The sequence below is a fragment of the Xiphophorus couchianus genome, chromosome 20, assembly GCF_001444195.1.
Source record: "Xiphophorus couchianus chromosome 20, X_couchianus-1.0, whole genome shotgun sequence".
Lineage (NCBI taxonomy): Eukaryota > Metazoa > Chordata > Actinopteri > Cyprinodontiformes > Poeciliidae > Xiphophorus > Xiphophorus couchianus.
The window spans coordinates 1,707,405-1,727,446 of NC_040247.1; the positions used below are offsets into that span (position 1 = coordinate 1,707,405).

Consider the following 20,042-nt stretch of genomic DNA (forward strand, 5'->3'; position numbering starts at 1 on the left):
AACATTTTCCAGAGCTCTGGAGTTAAACTGATGGAAATAAAAGCACAGGACTGGATGTGTGTGAACACAACCAGCAGAAACATTCGGCTCAGATGGTCTCAGCTTATCCAGGATCCTGTTGTCTAATCTTTGTCTTATTTGGCTCATCTGACATCGTATTTAAGAAGCTTGAGGGAATAATCTTCTAAAGCACTCGACTGCATTCATAAAGCTATTAGTGATACAGGTTGGATTCTTAGCAAAAAGTTCCCATTGGTCAATCCAGTATTTCATTAAAACAAAAATGAAATGAGAAGTTTGTCAAATATGCTTAAGTTCGTTAAGTTTACATTTATGCATTTTGTGCAGCAGCTTATACAAACCCGACAGTCACTGAAGATTTTCTGACCCACATTTAGATTTTTTTGCATCTCTTATCCACAATGTTTGGTGAGAAACTAAAGTAAAATAAAAAAATAAAAATTTCCCCAAATGCTGAGAAAAAACTTTTCGTTTGTGAATCAATGTGAAGATCCAGAGGTAAATTTATTTTCTGGGTTGTGAGTTGTTTATCCAGCATTTATCCAGCATATCAACCAAGGTCTGCTTTACGGCCAGGAATCATTTCTCCTGCTCACGTCTTTTTGGGGGAGAGAGATCCACCTCCACCATTAATAAAATGTTAATTTTCCTCCAAAAAGTACAGCTAGTACAGCCTCTAAATTATGCAGTGACCTGCTTTGGTTGCCGTCGTTAGTTGATAGAAGCTAATTAGGCACACAGGAAGATGAGTTTCAACAAGCTCGTTAGAGTAGAGTCAGTTGTGGTTAGAGGAAGCAGCGGATGAGGGGCCAACATATGGTTGGGACAGTGCATGGAGGGTGTGTGTGTGTGTGTGTGTGGGTGTGTGAATGGAAGTAGGACAGGTTGACTGTTGCAGCCAGAGTCAAAACTACTCAAAAAAATCCAATTCTATTTATTATTTTATGAAACATGATAATATTTGAGTGAAGGTTGTTTTTTAGATGCCATCATACCAGTTTATCCAACGTCTCAACCACAACAGTTTTAAAGTTTTGATTTTGTTTCAAGGCGATCTCATATTTCTGAGTTTTTAAAGTTTGGGATCTATATGTAGATCTATATGACATGTAGCTTCTCTACAGCTACAGAAACTGGCAGTGCAGTTTCCGTTTCTAACTCCAGACCAGTCAAACTTTTCTTTAAACCTTAAATGGATCTGATTAATATTTCTTCAGATTTCTGTAAGTTTTTCTAAGTTTTTCTATGGAACTGGACAGATTTTCACTATTTTTTTCTCTTTGTTCCAAAAACCGTCTGACAGCAAACTGTGAAGCTAATAATAAGAGGAAAAAATTAAAGAACATTATCTGTGGCATTTCTAATAAAATCCTAAATCCAGGAAAGTCCTCAGACAGAACCACAGAAATCTGAGAGTTTTTCAGCCTGTCACTGTTTTACATGCAGGTAATGGAGGTAAAAGTTGTAATTTCTATCATTCAAGCAGTTTGAGATTTTTAATTTGTGCACCTAAAGAAATAGGAATTAATGACTGGTTTCTGTTAATGGAGTCATATGTTAACACTGGTTCATTAATGCTTTAACAGAATTCAGTGGCTTAATAAACAAAACTGCTCAAATTCTGGATAAAAATGAGTTAAAATGCAGTAAAGAAAAACTTTTATAGACGTTTAGATGAATAAAGCCAAACCAGTTTGGAAAGAAAACATAAAATGAATTCAGATCAAGACTTTTGAACAGAGTAATAAAAAGCTTATCTGAATTTTTAAATTAAAGTTGTTTATCATCTCTGGTTTTAAGTAACTTATCATAAGTAAATCAATGTAAACTCCTTGTGGGATCTGCTTTTAATGGACTGTCCCTTTAACATTGCAGCGCCCCCTGGTGATCGGATATCTCTGGATTGGTTGACTTCCTGTTTTATTTTGTTGTTCTTGTTTTGTTTCCTGTCTGTCACACCTGCTCGTGATGATGTCATTGGTTTGTTTTCTGCTCGGTGCCTCCAGTTCTGCAGTTTTGGTTCTGGAGGTTTTATATTAAGACTTTCTGTTTTTGCCAGTGAATCAATTTAATCTACATTTTAAGAGATACTATCCTGCTTCTTTTTTTGTTTAGTTCTGTCTTTACACCATTGAACATGTTAGAAAAACATGCATATATTTCTGAGTGCAGTTTTCTATTTTGATTTTTTTTTCTTTGTTCTGGCAATCTAAAATGTGAATTTTGTTTTCTATCGGTAGTTTCCTCAGTTTAACAATCTTAGTCCAAAGCTTCCTAAATGATATCTTACATTCTTAAGGAATTATGTGTAACATTAAGTTAATTTGCAGACATTTAAGCCAGCAGAATCAGCCACTGATCAGGGATTAGCCGTTTGTTTCAGACTGCAGCCAGATTAAGAGAATCCAAGAATCAGTGGATCGATTCCTGCTCTGATCCGACTGCTGACTGTTTCTCCGTCTGCTGTCACTTCAGATCCCGTCCACGGACCCCAGAACGTGAACGTGGTGGACGTCCGCGCCCGCCAGCTGACCATCCAGTGGGAAACATTTGGATACGCCGTAACACGATGCCACAGCTACAATCTGACGGTAAGCGGCGTCACAAAGCTAACACTTAACTATTCTCCATCAATAAAGTATTTTGTGCCAAAAAATAAATAATTTTCTACCAATTTGGTTTAAGCATATTTAAGCAAAATTAATTCAATCTTGCTGAAATTTTTAGTTGAATAGAAAAGAAAAAAAAAAACGTTATTTTCCCTCCGTGGCGAAACAAAGAGCAACAAACTGAACATTAATGACAAATTTACACAATATGGAGTCTAGCAGCTGCTGGGAGGATAAAACTCTGATCTGTTTCTCCAAATATTTCCCTTTTGATCAGCCAGGCTTTCCTATAAGGTTTTAAATAGGATTGATCAAAAGTTTTGTTTCGACTTTCTGCAGATTTTTCAAAGTTTTCTTTGAAATCTGATTGGTTAATCTGCATCTCAACTGAACTATCATATTTGATTTTAGAAGTTTTTACTCTTTCCCACAGAGTTTGATGAGCAAAAATTAGAAATTTGAAAAATCATTAGATCAAAATAATCGAGCATTATATATGCAATAAACATATAATAAATGCAAATATTAATACATTATTTTAATACTCAAGCTTTTATTTCCAATTTAATGTGAAATATATCATATGTAAGACACATTTTTCTTCATTGTGCATCTTACTTTTGAATTATGAGTTATGCCAAATATAACAGTTCGACCAAGAGAAAATACCAACAAGTTGTTTCCTAAATGGCTGTTAGCTGAAATTTTGACATATTTTTTAGATTTTCTTTGTCTCTCTTGTCCAAAGCTTACTTATTAATCACCTTTTAAAATGATTAATAAGACTGGAGAAGATGCCTTCATGGTAATATAAAGGGACAGAAAATGAGTTTTAAAAAAAACTGCACACCTTGTGAAAACGGCTTAAGAAAGTCTGACTGCTAATGAATTCATTTTAATAAAATATTTTTCTAGACAGTCGTTTAACCTTTAATTTATACTTTCTCTGATCTTGCTTATTCCAGCTAGAACCGTTTCAATCAGCCTGAAGCAATCTAAGCATTTAGTTTATTTTTGATATTTTTTGCAGGTTCAGTACCAGTATGTGTTTAATCAGCAAGAGTTTGCAGCTGAGGAGTTGATCCAGACGTCGTCTCATTACACGCTGAGGGGACTGAGGCCCTTCGTCACGGTCAGGCTGCGCCTCGTTCTGGCCAACCCCGAGGGCAGCAAAGAGAGCGAGGAGATCGTCAAACAGACGGAGGAGGACGGTGGGCAACAATAAATGCTTTTGACACGTGTAGCATCAAACTTTGTGATACTCTATTGATCCAAAATATAAGCAGGTTAGTAGAAACTCGAGGCATTTCAGCAGCTCAGTATGCGATCAGGCTCTCCCTGGAGAAACCCTCCGGCTCCCCAAAAAATGAGTCATTATAAACACCTCGCAGCAGCCGTCGGCGGTTAGTTGAAAATAAACAGCTGAACCAGCCGCCTACCTGCTCCGAACGCAGACTGCTCCAACAGGAGGGACAGGATGAGAGATGTCGCTGTCTAACCCACACTGGGTGACTGACAGGCGGGTTCTGCTCAGCTGCAGACATGAAAGCAAAAAGTGCCTCTATGTTGTGCGGAGACTGTAGAAGAAAACGGAAAATGTTTCCAGCAGTTTAAGCTTTTAACTCGAATCTTAACAACCTGCGTTTTATTTTAAGGAATGTAGAACGCAGACAGACACGCAAGGAAGCTTGTTTACAAGTTTACCAATTATTAATGCAGGTCATCTGTGAATATTGATATCACCTGACAGTCCCCTGTAAAAGTATTTACACCTCTTGAACTTTTCGCATACTGTCATGTTTTAAATATGTTTGGCATTTAAAGTGATGTGGATAAAAAAAGGAGTAAAAATCTGAAATTTGTAGTTCAATCTAAAAAAGTTCTAGATTTGTTTTGTAGTTTCTGAGTTTTAAAAGTTAAAACATTCCAAGAAAACACAAAAATATTTAGATTATTAGATTTTTAAATTTTTAGATTAAGCTCAAATTTCAGAAATTTTTCAGAAAAAAACTTTTCACATTTTTAACTTTTCAAATTCAGAAATGTATTTATAGACATCTGAGATTAATCTTAACATTTCAGAATTTTTTTCTAGCAAATTTTTCATTTCATTTCAAACTCATTCATTTCTTTTTTTTCCTAGAAAATTTCTGAGATTAATCTAAAAGTTTTAGAATTTTTCTGTTGAAATTAGCTTTTTTTTCCAATGGCCAGATAATTTGTTAGCAACTTTAAAAAAAAGAAGCCACTAGTGACTTTTTGTGCCGTTTTGTGGTGCAGATATCTGAATTTATGTTGTTAGAAAATATTGTAGTTGTAACATAGTAAATATCTCTACCTTTTAATTCATTCTTTTTGCACATTTTCAACTTTTTCACATCGTGGAACATCTACGTTTTTTCTTTTACATTAGTGAAATTAAATTTTGTGGCCACATATTTTATCATCTTAAAGTACAGTGGCCCGAATACTCAGCCATAGATACGACTCCACATGCAGCCATCTTGGTTTTAACCGCTGGTTCTCACATGTTCACCTCTCCCAGATGATATCTGGAGCTACTAAAGTAGCAGAAGTTTCACACTGATGCCTGAAACCTTCAAAAATTGCACTAATCAACATTTCTGTTTATGCTGCTGCGCCCCTCGGCAGGACAACTTACTAGCATAAATTATTAGCGCCCTGAGTGTACGCGTTGTCCAGCAATTCAGAAAATATCAGAAGAGACTTTTTAAGCCTGCTGCTTTCTGTCCAGAGGGCCTCATGTTGCACTGAACTGAATGCAAGTGTCTCCACAACTGCTAATAATTCATTTATGTCTTATATTTCTCCCAACATCCTGCCTGTGATAAATTGGAATAGCTTGGCGTCTGACACGCAGGGCTGCCTGTTCTTTAGCTCGTCTCGTAGCTAATATGTTTTGAATTTAGCTTCTGGGGAACATCAGCTCTCAGTCTGAACGTTGAACCTTCATCAGCTGAGCACGCACAAACTGCATGTTCCCTAAAAGTAAAGCAAACACATCTGCGTAGTGGAAATGGCTTTAAGGGGTTAAAAAAATGGTAATTGTTTTGTTCTTAATTGCTTTTTGTTTAACCGCCGTTAATCTCCTGGCTGTAACTCAGTAATTAGGGAACAGGAGAGCAATTGTTCACACGGAGGCTAATTATTGTTTGTACGGTAATGGCTCCTGCAAATGAATCGGCTTCCATCTCTCTCACACACAGATATAAATATATATGCATATAAATATATAGGATTTTTTCTATGACTTTCCAGACCTGCTGATTACACAGAAATTATCTTTAACCCGTGGTTTGAGTATAAATGAAGGATTTGCAATTAAGAAATTAATTATTATTTTTTTCTTTCCCATGACTCATTGTCCTTAAATTATAATAGTAATATCTGCCTTTCAGATTTTAATTAAGACTTAATATTTTTTCTCATCATCTAGATTCACCATCACAGTCACAAGTTTACATACACAGGTTTCAATAGTGTATTTAAATTAGACATTTAATTGTTTTTAAGATGGAAAGGATTTAAAAAAATGTTGTTTGAATGAGAACTTTGAATTTATTGCCACATTGTCTGAAATATAGGCGCTCATTGCCACTAATGAACTAAATATTTCTAGAGAATGAAACTTCAAACTGAGGATCACTTAAAAAACTGTGAAATTTGACTTTTGATCTCAGAAAATTCAAGTCAGAATTCTGGAGAAAAAAATCTGAATTGTGACTTTTTTTCATTTAAATGAGTTTTATTTCAGATTTCTTTTTCAAAATTCTGACTTTAATCTCAAAATTTTTATTTTTTTTTTCAAAATTCTGACTTTAATCTCAAAATTTTTATTTTTTTTTTCAAAATTCTGACTTTAATCTCAAAATTTTGACTTTAACTTTCTGAGATAAAAAAGTCAAAATTCAGAGATTAAGGCCAGAAATTGTAATTCTTAATCCTTAATCCTCTTCTGTATTAACCACCTGCTTTTTAGCAATAAACGTGTTATTTATAAATTTTCATGGACTTATTTCAGTTTTGAAACCTGAAGTACTGAAACTATAGGGAGCATCATATCCTCTGATCTTAAGATAATATCAATCACATGTTTAAGAGTTTTCTGTTCTTTTTAAGGCATATTAGGAAGTTTAATGTGTCTTCCACAAAACGCTGATAATGTGTTTCTACAGTTTGGCTGCTGCTCAGCTGGGGATGAGGCAGGAATCAATATGGTTGTAAGAGAAGCATCTAAACTTATTGGGCTGGAACTCCCCAGCAGTAAAGACCTATAAAACATCCGCCTTCTTTACACTGATGTGAAGGTAATCAAACATCCTTCCCGCCCTGCTAAAACCCTTTTCATCTGTTTATGACCAGGCTAAAGGTTGGAGAGTTTAGCGTCCAGAACCGCCCAGTTCTCAAGCAGCTCATGTCCTCCAGCTGATTTCTACATCCCTCATTAGCTACTCTGCTCCCAAAGTTACGTCGACCTTAAAATCACTCTTAAATGCAAATTAATTTTACTTTTATTCATACTCTTCCATATATGTTTTATTCTCTTTTCCTCTTCTACTGTCTTGTCTGCTTTGCAGTGATTACATTGGATCGATACACCAAAACAAATTCTAGGCGTCTTTTTGTATTGGCAATAAAGGATTTGTGTAATATACCACTGACCGTTAAAATTCTCCCAGCATGATGCTGCCACCTCCCTGCTTCACAGTTGCATAAATGTGTTAGTTTTCAAAGCTCCACCTGCTGTTTCAGCTCGAGTCTTTGTTGTTGCTGAACATAAAAATCTGTTGCCAAGGCATCCTCTGCTACTGATCACCTTCATTCTGCTGACTGGTTGACGCATGAAAATCAAAATAATTTACTCTTTATTTTGCATTGTTTGTATGTCCTTTCTATTAGAGATGGTTTTTTGCTTCCAAGTCCTTTGATTTTGTCCTGGTCCAATGCTTCAAAAAAAAAAAAAAGAGTAATGTAACAGATCCGGGATGTACCATTTTTACCTACTTTATTTATCATGTAAGAGAACACTGAGGCTGTGTGAGTATCTGTTGGTAAAGAAGTAGTATTTTAGATGTTAAAGGCTTTGGTTGTTTATCTGTAGATATCCAATATCATGCTCAAATACCTCTAAACAACAAAAAGCAGATATTAAATACACTGATCTCAAATCCCCGTCTTTATACCCTCATATATCACTACTACAGTACCGAAAGATGATCTTCTCTCACAATGACGGACATTTTATAATCCTTTTATCATAGAAGGCCAAGATCAGACTAGTAGAACAAAAATATTACTTTGGTTAGAAATGTTTTTGTCATAAACTCCTGCAGTTAAGTTTAGTCAAAGCCAAATATGTATGGAAACAGTATAAAAATCCCAAGTCTAAAGCACCTGTTTCATAAAAGCATGGAAAAACTAAAATATGTTCTGTAATCCCTTGATTATAGTGTGGAATGTAATCCAGCAGCACTGTTGCTTTCTATCTACTGCTTATAAAAATTTGTTTATTCATTATTTTTCTCAGAGGATTAACCTCTGATTATTGTGGCATCTTGAACCACATGAATTGCAAATACTGCTGGATTGATATGGAAAGCAAAAATGTGACTCTCAAATGCAGTTTCAAAATGTAAAAACATGACATTTAAAATAAAACATAACTTACTATAATGGTAGAAATCAGCATAAAAATACTTGCTTCTTGTTGTTGCGCAACACCCCCCCCCTCCTTTCTGTCTCTACTCTCTCACTCTCGTACTTCCTCTTCTGAGAGGGGAGATGTGCTACCAGCTCTCCGTCTAACGGGTCCGTTGAGTTTCCTAAATCTGCTGGGATTTACCCTGTCCAGAACTGAAGTAAACTCTGTTTAAGCTGGTTTCGAGAAACGATTCGCCTGGTTATCTGACGGCCTACATCCAGGTGTCCCACCCTTCTTCCCCCTGTGAATTAGCCAGACTGAGCAGCCTACAGCCAACTAGTTTCACAGAGCACACCTGTTAACGGTCGCTCGTTCTCTATTTTACAACTTGCATTTGTTATTGAACCAGGTAGGTTTTAGTGACTCGGTCGAGTCCCAAGAATGTTGTTTTAAATATGGGCTACCAGCAACCTAAAAACATTTTCCACTTTTTCCTCTCCAGAATCAAACATCACAGCTATTTTACAACCATCAAAGAACTTTAAGGTGACTCATTAACTGAATGTCCACAACATCTTTAGATTTTCTTTATGCTAAATATTTTATTAGTAAGGCATTTTTGCAAGGGTCAGTACAGCTTAATTCAGTAGCAGAAATAATCAAATAAGTAAAATCAATCATCTAGTCTATCTTTCCCTACTGCTGATACTGAGAACTAAAAAAGGAACCTTAGAGCGAGACGGACGGAGTTTGGCGTTTCGAACCCCAGACCTGGCACGACGACGAAGAAGGTGTGGCAGCAGGAGGAAGATGTTGATCGGCGAAGGCCAGGATCTCCGCAGGTCTGATGAGCCTCCTCTCCGCATGGATGCTGAGGTCACACAGGACTTGGTGCTGGCAGGAAAAAAGGCACCAGTTCTTCTTCCTTGTCTTTGTCTTCATCTTTGTCTTTGGGGTCAGAACCCAGCCGATGAGAGAAGTGCGATTCGAAGCCACAGATTGTGGGCCAGACGGGTTGGTCTCCATGTGCAGGACAGTCTCCGGCTCCGTGGCCCCGGCTCTTCTTCAGCTGCAGAGTTCTTTGTCCATCTCGATCTTGGCTCGAAGCTGCCCGGAGGATCCAACAAACGGTTCCTCTTTTGCACCCACCTTATATAGGGTTTATCTGTCTGCTTAGACAGATGATCTCATATCCGTCACTGTCTTAAGAGACATCATGTCATGATGTCTGTGCCAATGTCTCAGGGCTGCTCAACCTCCTGTTTCCATATAAGGTGCTGATCATCTCTGCTCTCCTGTTAGTTCCCCCTTTTCCCTTCCTGTCACCTTTCACCTACCATCTACCTCCAACATATCAGTGATGTTTAATTGCAGTTTTACAACCTTTTACACCATTTCAAGTTCAATGTCAAAATCACATTTATATCACATTTATTTTCTTTAGCTTCTCTGATTTAGCATTCATTTATAATTTTATAACCATAACTTATATCACATTTATTTTCTTCAGCTTCTCTGATCTATCATTCATTTATGATTTTATAACCATAACTTATTAGTTACTCTTATTATGATCTTAATGTGAGTTATTACAGATGTTTTTCTGAAAAGAAACCAAGAATAATCTATTATTCTAATTATTTGATACCAAAGTTACATTTGCTTGTTTTTCTTATAAGTGTTCTCACAAATATAAGTGTAAGTATTATTACAAGTAAATCAATATTAATATAAGTATTTTACTTTGAATCTTATCCAATTACTAATAATGTTTAGATTTCATTCTTTAAAACTTTACCTTTAAACTAAGGAATAGTCTCAGCTATTTTTATAAATCTGCAGGCTGGAAACTTCCTCTTTTTCCAGGAAACCTGCTTTTCCTGTTTAATGACTCTCTCTGACTGACTATGATTTCTTATGATTAGATAGAAAAAAGTAGAATTAAAGCAAAGTTTGCATGAGACAAAAACAACACACACAACCAGATTTATTTTATTGACACTTAAGTCTACTGTTGGGCCCTGATGTCACTTGAGTGATTCATTTTAAAGATAACTTTATTTATTATTACTGTTAAACTAAAATCTCCAGCATGGGGAAGTGGGATGAGCTCGGATTTTCTTGACATTATTTATGCAGATGAGTTTTAAAAGTATAGGAAATGAACATGCTGAAGTTAGCACTTTAGCATTAGCTTCTGCTAAAGACCATGTTGGTATAACATGTTAGCACAAAGATTAGCACAACTAACTTTTAGCTTGCATTGCCCACCACTGCTGGAGTATTTTAAATATTGTTCCTTACAAGTATGAGTTAAGAGTTAAGAAGGAATAAACCCTGAAATGAGATTTGGACAAAGGAGAAAACAGATTCATTACATGCCAGTAACGACAGTTTGAGTTCAGCTCAGGATACAAGAAAGGATTTAGAGAGAATCACCAAAACAAAGGAGAGAATCACACGTAGAAAACAGAGCTGCCAGCATAATGAAGCAGACCATTCAATGTGTGGCACGATGGAAGTTAATCAAGTTATGATTAATGTGTTACAGCTGCTGTTATCTATTCAATGAAGACTGTTTTTCTCCGTCTCTGCCTCCGAGGAGCAAAGGAACACACATTCACGCAAAAACAGAGGAAGAGAGACAAACAGCAGATAAGATGGAGCCAGAGCCGTTCAGACTCACAGGTGTCAAGGGCGGCTGGGGCTGCACACAAACACCAGAGAAGATAAGAGCGAGCACAGACGTCAGACACACGCTCCAATGATGAGGTGTTGAATGAAATAGCAGTTTGTAATTGCATTTCTTTGTTAGGGTAATTTGATGCACTCCATGGGCTGGTCCCTTAATCAACACCTTGGAATTACTTATCAAAATCTTTCCTAAAATGTTTGTGTATTCATGTGCGCATCGCCCACATCTGACTTGGAAGGCTTTATTACTTTTCTACTCCGTGTTTTTGTGATTTTTCTTATGATGTGCAACCAAATGTCATGAAAAGGTGTCAGGGAAGCTGTTTTAATGTCAAAAAGAACATTGAGCTTCTCTTGTTTGGCTCCATATTGGGTTCCCCTTATCAGCTTGTTTAAGCAGATGTTGGGTAGAAATCTGAACTATGTGATCTACCTTTAGGGCTGTTGTAAAAGAATATTTTAGTAATCGAGTACTCTATAGAATATTTTTACGATTATCCAAGGAATCGGATCTCTCTCTCTCTCACTCACCGTTCGCTCCAAAACCATGATGATGCGATTCCGAGCCCACAAAAACTGTCGTAGTTCAGCCATCGCAACAGTCCTTATTTGTCCCCAAACCCTCACAAAGCGCCGCACAACTCCACACCATGCTGCTAGCACTTCACAACAACTCGTAGGCGGAAGTAAGAGCGCTGCCCTCCATAAATAATGATCCGGGCGGAACACGATGCGCTACATAATAAAACGTAATTTAACGAAGCTTCAAGGCAGATACATTTTCCTAGAGGAATTTTAATAATCGAGGTATTCGAATCATTTGAGGAATCGTTTCAGCCCTATCTACCTTTTCTCTCAAATGTCAGAAAATTATTTCTATGGCAACAACAGATGTTCTTTTTTCCAAGAGGCCCACTTCTTACCCAACCAAAACAGCTGCTGACATGAACATAGTCGTGGATGATCGAATAACCAGAGAACATCATTTTCTGTTGTACTCTAAAACGTTTTCTCGTCATTCCTCTGAAAATTTGTTTTCAACTTCCTATGAATCAGCTTAGAAACATGCAAGGCCATCTCTCTGTTCTCATAAAACACTTGTCTCTGTTTTGATCAGGTTGATAAAACAGGACTGACTTTGTTTCAAAGCAAGTCCAAAGCCAAACACTGATATCGATGTACAAAGCTGCCAGCCTTTTCCATCTGCTTTGTTGTTCTCTGAAACATTTTTCTGAATTTTTTCCCTTAAGTTTCTCACAGTGATTATGATTCAAAACAGGATTCAGTGGAGATTTTGCTGCAACTGCTTGCTCCAACTCTGGATGACCCTTCTGATGGTCTTAAAAAATCGACCAGGAAAATGTGAAACCTCATTTAAAAATTGCATAATCCTTAGTTCAGTTCATCCCAACATTATTCAAAACATATTTATGCCTATTATTTCATGTTTTTCCCAAGAAAGATAAAAATGTGTTGTATTCTAATTTTAGTACAAGAAACTTTAGGATTTCAGTTTGTTGGTCATTTCCACTGTTTTATCACTTCCTGTATGAACTTAAGTTCTTGGTTACATAGAAATGTCTTTAAATCAGAATCCAAGATGAGATCAGAGTCTGAAACTGTCAAACTGGTTGTCCAAATTAAAAACTTTGCTGCGCAGCTTTAAACCATAAACCAGCGTTCTCCATAAAATGTTTGAAAGACATTGAGGTAAATTCTGGGCAGTTTTTGAATACACCAACCTTCAGTTACTCCTTCAACCTGTTTATATTCCTAAAAAACCTTTATGTATGGATCATCTGGCAAAGAGACTCTTAGTTTTCAACACCTCAAATTAACACTGCAATTTTTCATTTACTGAAATTCTACAGAAAAGCCATACAATTTATTTTAGGGATCATTTTGACCTATTAAAATCTGTTTGATTAATGAACCTTTTAACTTCCTGTTTAATAAACAGACGTAATTTTTGCCTACATTTTCTAAGTCTTTCTTCCTGTCATATCTTTGTTGATGTTTGGAGTTTCTAACTTTTATTCGCTGCTTTTTGTTGATGTTTGATTATTTTTAACAACTAAATGATGTGCTTGGAAAGCAGTGTGCATAAAAACAGGCTTTGCTTCCCAAACATGAACTACATAGTAGACTCTCATCTAGCTGAATTGAAAATGTTTTTGTTGTTGCTTAAATATCGTAAAGTATAAATCAGAAATTCACAGACACGATGAACCCTGGATTTAAATTCCTACAGAATATAATCAGCCTTCTGACCAGCCTATCGTGAAAACCTGCACATTTAATCCCACTTTGCAGTTTAATGATCAACATTAGAAGAGCTTTTTCTCACTTCAACCTGAGTAGCACCTTAAGCAGAAAAAACAAAACAAGTCTTTGGAGTTTTTCTTTCCCCTGGCAACATTTTATACAGTTCACACCTGTCAGTGTGTTTTTGTCTCAGGTTATGGGTGTAGTTTTGGTTGTGCATGTTTAACATGCTGTTACTTCTCCCAGACAAAGTGTCTGACACTCCTCTCCCCATCTGTACACCTTGGCAGAGTGTGAAATATTTTGTTTTCCTGAAAAGACACACACATATACAGTACACTCCATGCTCTGTTACTAGGTAGAGTTTGCTGTTTAATAAGCTGAGCCTGTGTTACAGCGTTGAACCTGCGTGTTTTGGACAGGTAACGATGTAACGTCACTGAGCTGGATGTTAGGAAAACAAGAAGCTTTGAGTGATTGAAATAAAAGCACAAAGGTGAAAATTTCTATCTGATTAGTCATTTGAACTGAATCTGTAATCGGCTTGGTAATTTGACACATTATTTTATTTGCTTTTTTTCCGAAGCAAATGTAAGATTGTTTCCCAGTGGTGAGTCAAAAATCTGCCTGCAGTTTGTGGAAATCAGCGTGTCGGCTGTCTTTTTGTCTCAGCAGTCGTTCCATTATTCTGTCTGCAGGGTTACCTCAGGATTATTCCCTGCATGCCTTCATTACAGCCTGTCTGTCTTCCTGTAGCTTAGGAGGTGCCTTCTTTAATTTCTACAAATAATAGCCGGGCTCATACTAGACGTATCCCAACGTGTGCCACGTTTCATCCAAACCCCCATTAAGAACTCGGCAGACGTTCTCAACTTTTCTCTTAGATTTAATCAGAAAGTTACAAATGTCACAAAAAATGGTTTTCATTCTGAAGGCTTTGATAACAGCATCACTTAAATGCAGAAAGTATTCCAGAAACCTAAAATTTAGTAATGTAATTCTAAGGAAATGCTTTCTTACACATGACATTTCTAATTTGCTGATGGAAACTGAAGCGTTACTTTGTAGAAAAAGCAGCGATTAAAGATTTATTTTGAGAAATGCTGTCCTTCTTAAAAGGTTGTTAGATTTAATTGGAGGAACTAAATTGCAAAAAACTGAAATTGAATTTTAGATACTTTTGAAAACTTATCTCAAATCTTCATTTTCAGTGTTTAATAACTTTAATTTCACATTTTTCTCTAACTCTCAAAGCTTGGTAACTTATTTTTTGTTTCATTAGAAGAGTTTTCAAAGTTTCTGTGAAATAGATGAATATCATGCCCATTATTATAAAAAGACTAACTTTAACTGTGTAAAAATTAAATCTCTATAAACTAGATTAATCTCATATGACGGTTTTAAAAGCATCATAGCCTCAAAAGTTTCTTCAGTCTCCCATAGACCAGTCAAGATTGGGTGAATTTGGAGGTGTGTTTTCTTAGCTGGAAGCCTGGTGAATACAACTCTCATTTTCAGGGTACTGGTGTGTTTTATATTTACTGGGATGAAGAGTGTCGATTGTTTGTTGCACCTGCTTGTTGAAATGCAGAACGAAAAAAAATTTCTTTAGTGCTCAACGTAATTTGGAAGCCGCAGCAATCAAATCAAATCTCAGACAATGTAAAGACTGTTAGTGTTCTTACAGTTTGTTTTCTCTTCTGTTATTGTAGAAAAGAAAATAGCATAAGTCAAAATGATAGCTGAACTTTAATACATGTTTACATTTTATATGTCTTTAAGCCTTTAACCTCTTTTAAGAAAGTTACAGGAGATTCAAAGATTTCACAAACGTGGAAAAATATCTAAAAAAAAAACTTTAAATAAACCAACTTATGACATCAAAGCATTTGTCAAGAATGAAAAACTGATGAAAAGAAATGGGAGATTCAACGAGGAGAGTAAAATGTAAGACCTTTTTGTCGCAGTGCTGCTGTTGTGGAATAAAGAGAAGCAATAATGATCTGCAGGGGTTTGAGACAAGTTATATTCAGCAATGAATCACAATCTGCATCGGAGATGACGCCGAAGCTGGAAAAGAAAGAAACAAGTTTAAAACTATTTCAATGAGGTTTTATCAAACAGAATCGATCTGCTAACTGTTGTGAATTGAAGGTACTAGAATTCTTCAAAGTCTGGCAAAGTGTTATGAGGGACAACATTTCCACACAACAAGTTCACGCCTACACACAGTTACACACAGCAGACAGACACCATGGCTGCAGCGGGATGTGTGTGAAAATATATAAAAAATGGTGAAATATAAAAGGAATGAAAAAAACAATAATTTCTTTTGCAGTGCCCGGGTCGGTGCCGATGGAGTCGCTGCAGAATACTCCATATGAAGAGAAGATCTTCATGCAGTGGAAAGCTCCCAATGAGACCAACGGGGTCATCACCCTGTATGAGGTAAGCTCTTCAGGTCGTCAGTTTGAATGAATTCTGGGAGATTTTAAACGTGACCTATTAAGGTTCCTTGAACAAGTTAGGATAGGTCTGACATGTTCATTATATTTTTTTGCACAAAATCAGTCTTAGGCCACACACCCCAAACTCAACGTTTACACTCACAAGTAAAAATGGCTGCAAAAAGATGCACAATAATACAACTGTACATCTTTGAAAAGCAGAAGTAGAGCCTCCTGCACAATCAACAAGAATGCAGCAAGTGGTTTCTGGATGGTGAGTCAATACAACAACACTTTTCCAGCAGCCATTGTACAGCGTATACAGTTACCTAGCAACCCAAGCTGAGCTGCTGGAGCTCAGCTTGGGTTGCTAGGTAACGGGCTGGGGTTTGCTGAGGTTGCCAGGTGAGGAGCAGTGCCTGTAATTTTCCAGACACCAAAAAACATTAACTTAACGGCCTATTGCCAAAAAACGGCTGGATGTATTTTTTTCATAAGTTGTTTGGCTGTTTTAATCCCAATGCAAGAACAAAAACATTTTTAAGGCCAAAATTCACCAGAGGGTTAATTTTTATGCCCCTGCCAGAGCTGCATGTGATTTACAAAGCAGATGGCTGTAATGATGTGCTGCTGTACTCGAGCTGATTTGAGGGATTTGTAATTTTGCTGCATCGGGTTGCAGTTCTGCACACCTCTGCCAGTGGAGGGAGATGGAAGACGCTTTCAAAGCTCATCACAAACCACAGACTGATGTGTCAGACATATTCTCTTCACATGAACATGTGAAGCCACCCTGTCGGCTGGGACAGACACAAGTTTAGAAACTGGAGCTGTGCTGTGAAAGCAAAGTTGTTCTTATAACGCTGTCAGTTCATGATTCATCAAATGTAAAATGCATTCATAAATAACTAAGTAACTTCTATTTTACTGTCATTCCTGCACTTTATATTTTATACTTATATTTATATTTTATATTGTATTTTATTTTATTCTGGAGTAACCTCATAACATTGGAACCTCAAAACATTGTTCTGAGCCGTATGCAACGAAATTGTGTTCTGTATACACCCTGTGCATGCAAAATGACAATAAAGTCAGTCTAAGTCTAAATAGATGGAAGAAATTCAAGCGTAAGTTTTAAACGTGGAGAGATTGTGAACCTGAAAGAAAGTTAAAGGCCTTAAAGTTTGAGTGTGTGAGGATGACTCTGGTGAATTCCTAGGAATGTGGTTGTAGGGTGTTTATTCAGGTTGAACTTGAGTTTAACCCTCTACCTAATGAATTATTGACCGGCTCTCCTCTGTCTGCTTGTGATATCACTGCATCAAGAACCTGCCTCTTCAAGACTTAGAAGAGAAGCTGCTGTGTTTGTGGTCAGAGATGCATCGCTTTAGTGTTCCCTCCAGCAATCAGACTTCCTCTGATATTTTAAAGTGGTCCTAATCAATACTTCTCAGGGCTTTCGGAAGATCTTTAAAAGTTTTTCTTTCAGCCTTTGACGTCTTTTTACTAATTTTCTTAAAATATCAGGTATAAATTATCTGGATGGAATCAGTTGAATCTGATATTTGTAAGATTTAGAACTGTATATGCACACACACATTACTGTCATTAACATTGTATTATATACATTTTGTTTTTATTTTTATGTAGCAGTGAAAACCTCCAGTCTGTCTCTCTCTCGTTTTAGAGTTCATCAAGAGTTTCCTGGTGTTTTTGCAGCTGAATATTCAACGACGCTTTTCAAACAGAAATAGTGGAGTTCATTTACGTTGGTTTAGTTCTGGGCACTATGTGTCATAAAGAGACACAGCGGCGTTCCTAAAATATCAGTAGAGCTGACCTCAGCCTGTTTAACACAGAAACAGTTTTGATGTGTACTTTGCCTCTTTATCCTGTGCAAGTATCAAACATGACGTGAACCTTCGCCCTCAGAAGAAAGGATTATGGAATAACATGTTTTTTGGCATGAAATGGAAACATCATTGCAAGTTATTTCCACTTTTCTGTTTCATAAAGAGATTTATGTCCGATGGTGGGAGCAGTTCACTGTTTCCAGCGGAGATCAATGACCACAAACTTATAGGAGTGTAAAGTTGCCAAACATTGTACTCTGTAGTAGGATTACTTCACCATGTTTTAAATGGCCTCCTAAAGACGCCTGTAGTAAAACTATTATGGTACTAAATGTTTTCAAAGTTAGCAAAAACGCAAAGTTAAAAATTAGCTTTGCTATTTGCTAGTGTGCTAGCCTACCTATGTTGGAAGTGACCTTTCATAACATATGATTTGATATTTAAAATAATCAAACAGACAAAATTATAAAGTTCTGTGCAAATTCTGGATTTATAATGACTAAATAAAAAATACAAATAACATAATTAGAAAATACTAAATTCAGGCAGGAAATACATTCTTCCTAAATGCAACCAATACTTAGAGTATTGCAAGTTAATAAAATACTTCTAGTGATGATATCTACTGTTTATTGTGTCTTATTGGTCTCCAAATGGCAGATAAAAATTAACATCAGAACAAAAAAAAGTCCAGGAACAAGATGTCTCAATACACTTTTTACTAGTATTACTAAAGTACAGATAAAAAGTACAATGTAGTAAAACTACCCCTAAAATTTGTTTTCATTCCATGAAGTTACTCATGTAGCTGCAAATGTAGCTATAGTTCACTCTTCTCTGCATCTTCTCTGCTTTCCACTGAGCTCAGAACTGCTGTGCACTGAAGGTCATGGCCTGATGAAGTCAACAAAACAACCTTGTTCGTAGAAATCTTATTGAAGTACATAAATGCGTCTTTCTGAACAAGTTTCCAAATGGAAAACAGAGAGTACAGTCATTTTCGGTGTAGTAATTTGAAACCTGTGTTGAATGCAGCGTCTCGTCGGAGCGCAGTGTCTTTTCCTCGCTGGTCCTTCCAATACATATTTTTTCCTTTATCCAGTGAGTCCTTTCTGCCTCTTAACATCAGTCTGTCTGTCGTCTCATTCTGTGCAGCACAAAGGCTCGGTATCTTTTCTGAGGCCTCCATTAGACCTCGACTGAGAGCTGAAAAAATCCTCTAAACCTCCTGGGACCATCATCAATTTTGTCTTGTTTTCTGTTGATTTCATTAATATCAATCTAAGCTCCCGCCGCGGCGAACGGAGGCGGCACAACTCTGCATCATCTGTTAAACATATCAGAGGCTGAACACAATGCTCCGCTATTAGAGATAATTACTATAATTGCAGCTATTGACAGGATTAAAGGCATCATCTGCAACATCTGAAGGGGCTGTTGTTGTGTCCCATCCTGCTCTGTTGTCTTATATTTTCTTTTTTTTTCAACCCACTCAGTGTCCCTCACTTTCAGGCTGAAAACCTGATGAATTACACCTAGGACAAAAAGGAGGAGAGAGAGGAGATGGGGTGGGTGGATAGATTTGTGGAGGTGGAGAGTGGGAAGGAGAGATAAGGGGGAAGGAGGAGTCAGGACAGAACGGGGAGATAAAACGGGAGGCGAGCAAGTGGAAATGTGTCCAAAAGAAGCATGGTGTCTCGTGATTGGAGGAATAAATCAGTGTGCAAATATGATCACTTCATCTCCTGGATCTGTTACTATAATTGCGGCTAATTGCAGGATTAAAGGACACATCTGGGGGAGATCTGAAGGGCCGCCCTCCTCCCGTCCAGACTCCCTCTGCTCCTCTGTCCAGCTCAAAATGGGCTTAATGTCTGGGGAGCAGATAATGGAAGGAGTGCCTTTGAGGACTGGAGAGTGGAAAAACATGATTAATACTCAGAACTCAATAATATAAATATTTAATATGTTTTAAAAAGGCGAGATTTGTTAGATGGATAAAGTAAAACTAGTGCTGTTGATTGATTAATAAAATTTATCAGATTAATCACTGGTGTTGTGATTAATCACGATTAATCACTATGCGTAACTTTGTAAGATCGAAATAGAAACATGCAGTTATGCAAGGACCTCCTGCCACACTCCAAACAATTAAAATATGAGCAATTACTAGATTGATTCATTTTTGTTGTGGCAGAAAGCAGGTAGTGTTGCCTCCCAGTACTCAACAGCTAAGAGAAACTTACGCCACTACACCTGCATGCAAGTAGCAGCAAAGTCATTCAGGGGACAACTGACAGATAACATCTATTTTATGTTCTAGTTCTTGGGTACTCCGCCCCTTTCTGATGTCGCCCTGGGCAACCGCCCATATACCCTCTATTAAAAACTACCTCTATAAGCACGTTTTCAAATAATGTCTAAGAAAATGTTTTGTTGTCTCAAACCAAACATGTCTGACGATGATCAGTTTTTCAGGTTTTTATAT

The 20,042-nt window shown here is 37.0% G+C and overlaps 1 protein-coding gene across 11 annotated transcripts in view; it reads left to right on the forward strand.

Annotated features, from left to right (window-relative positions):
* The window catches only part of ptprt (protein tyrosine phosphatase receptor type T), a 319,822-nt gene that overhangs the window by 147,298 nt on the left and 152,482 nt on the right, over nt 1-20,042 (forward strand). For all 11 annotated transcript variants that reach the window (XM_028003113.1, XM_028003117.1, XM_028003114.1 and 8 more), the window contains exons 9-11: nt 2,497-2,612; nt 3,661-3,841; nt 15,590-15,699. In XM_028003113.1, the coding sequence (XP_027858914.1) occupies nt 2,497-2,612; nt 3,661-3,841; nt 15,590-15,699 (407 nt within the window). The remainder of the gene's footprint in view (nt 1-2,496; nt 2,613-3,660; nt 3,842-15,589; nt 15,700-20,042) is intronic.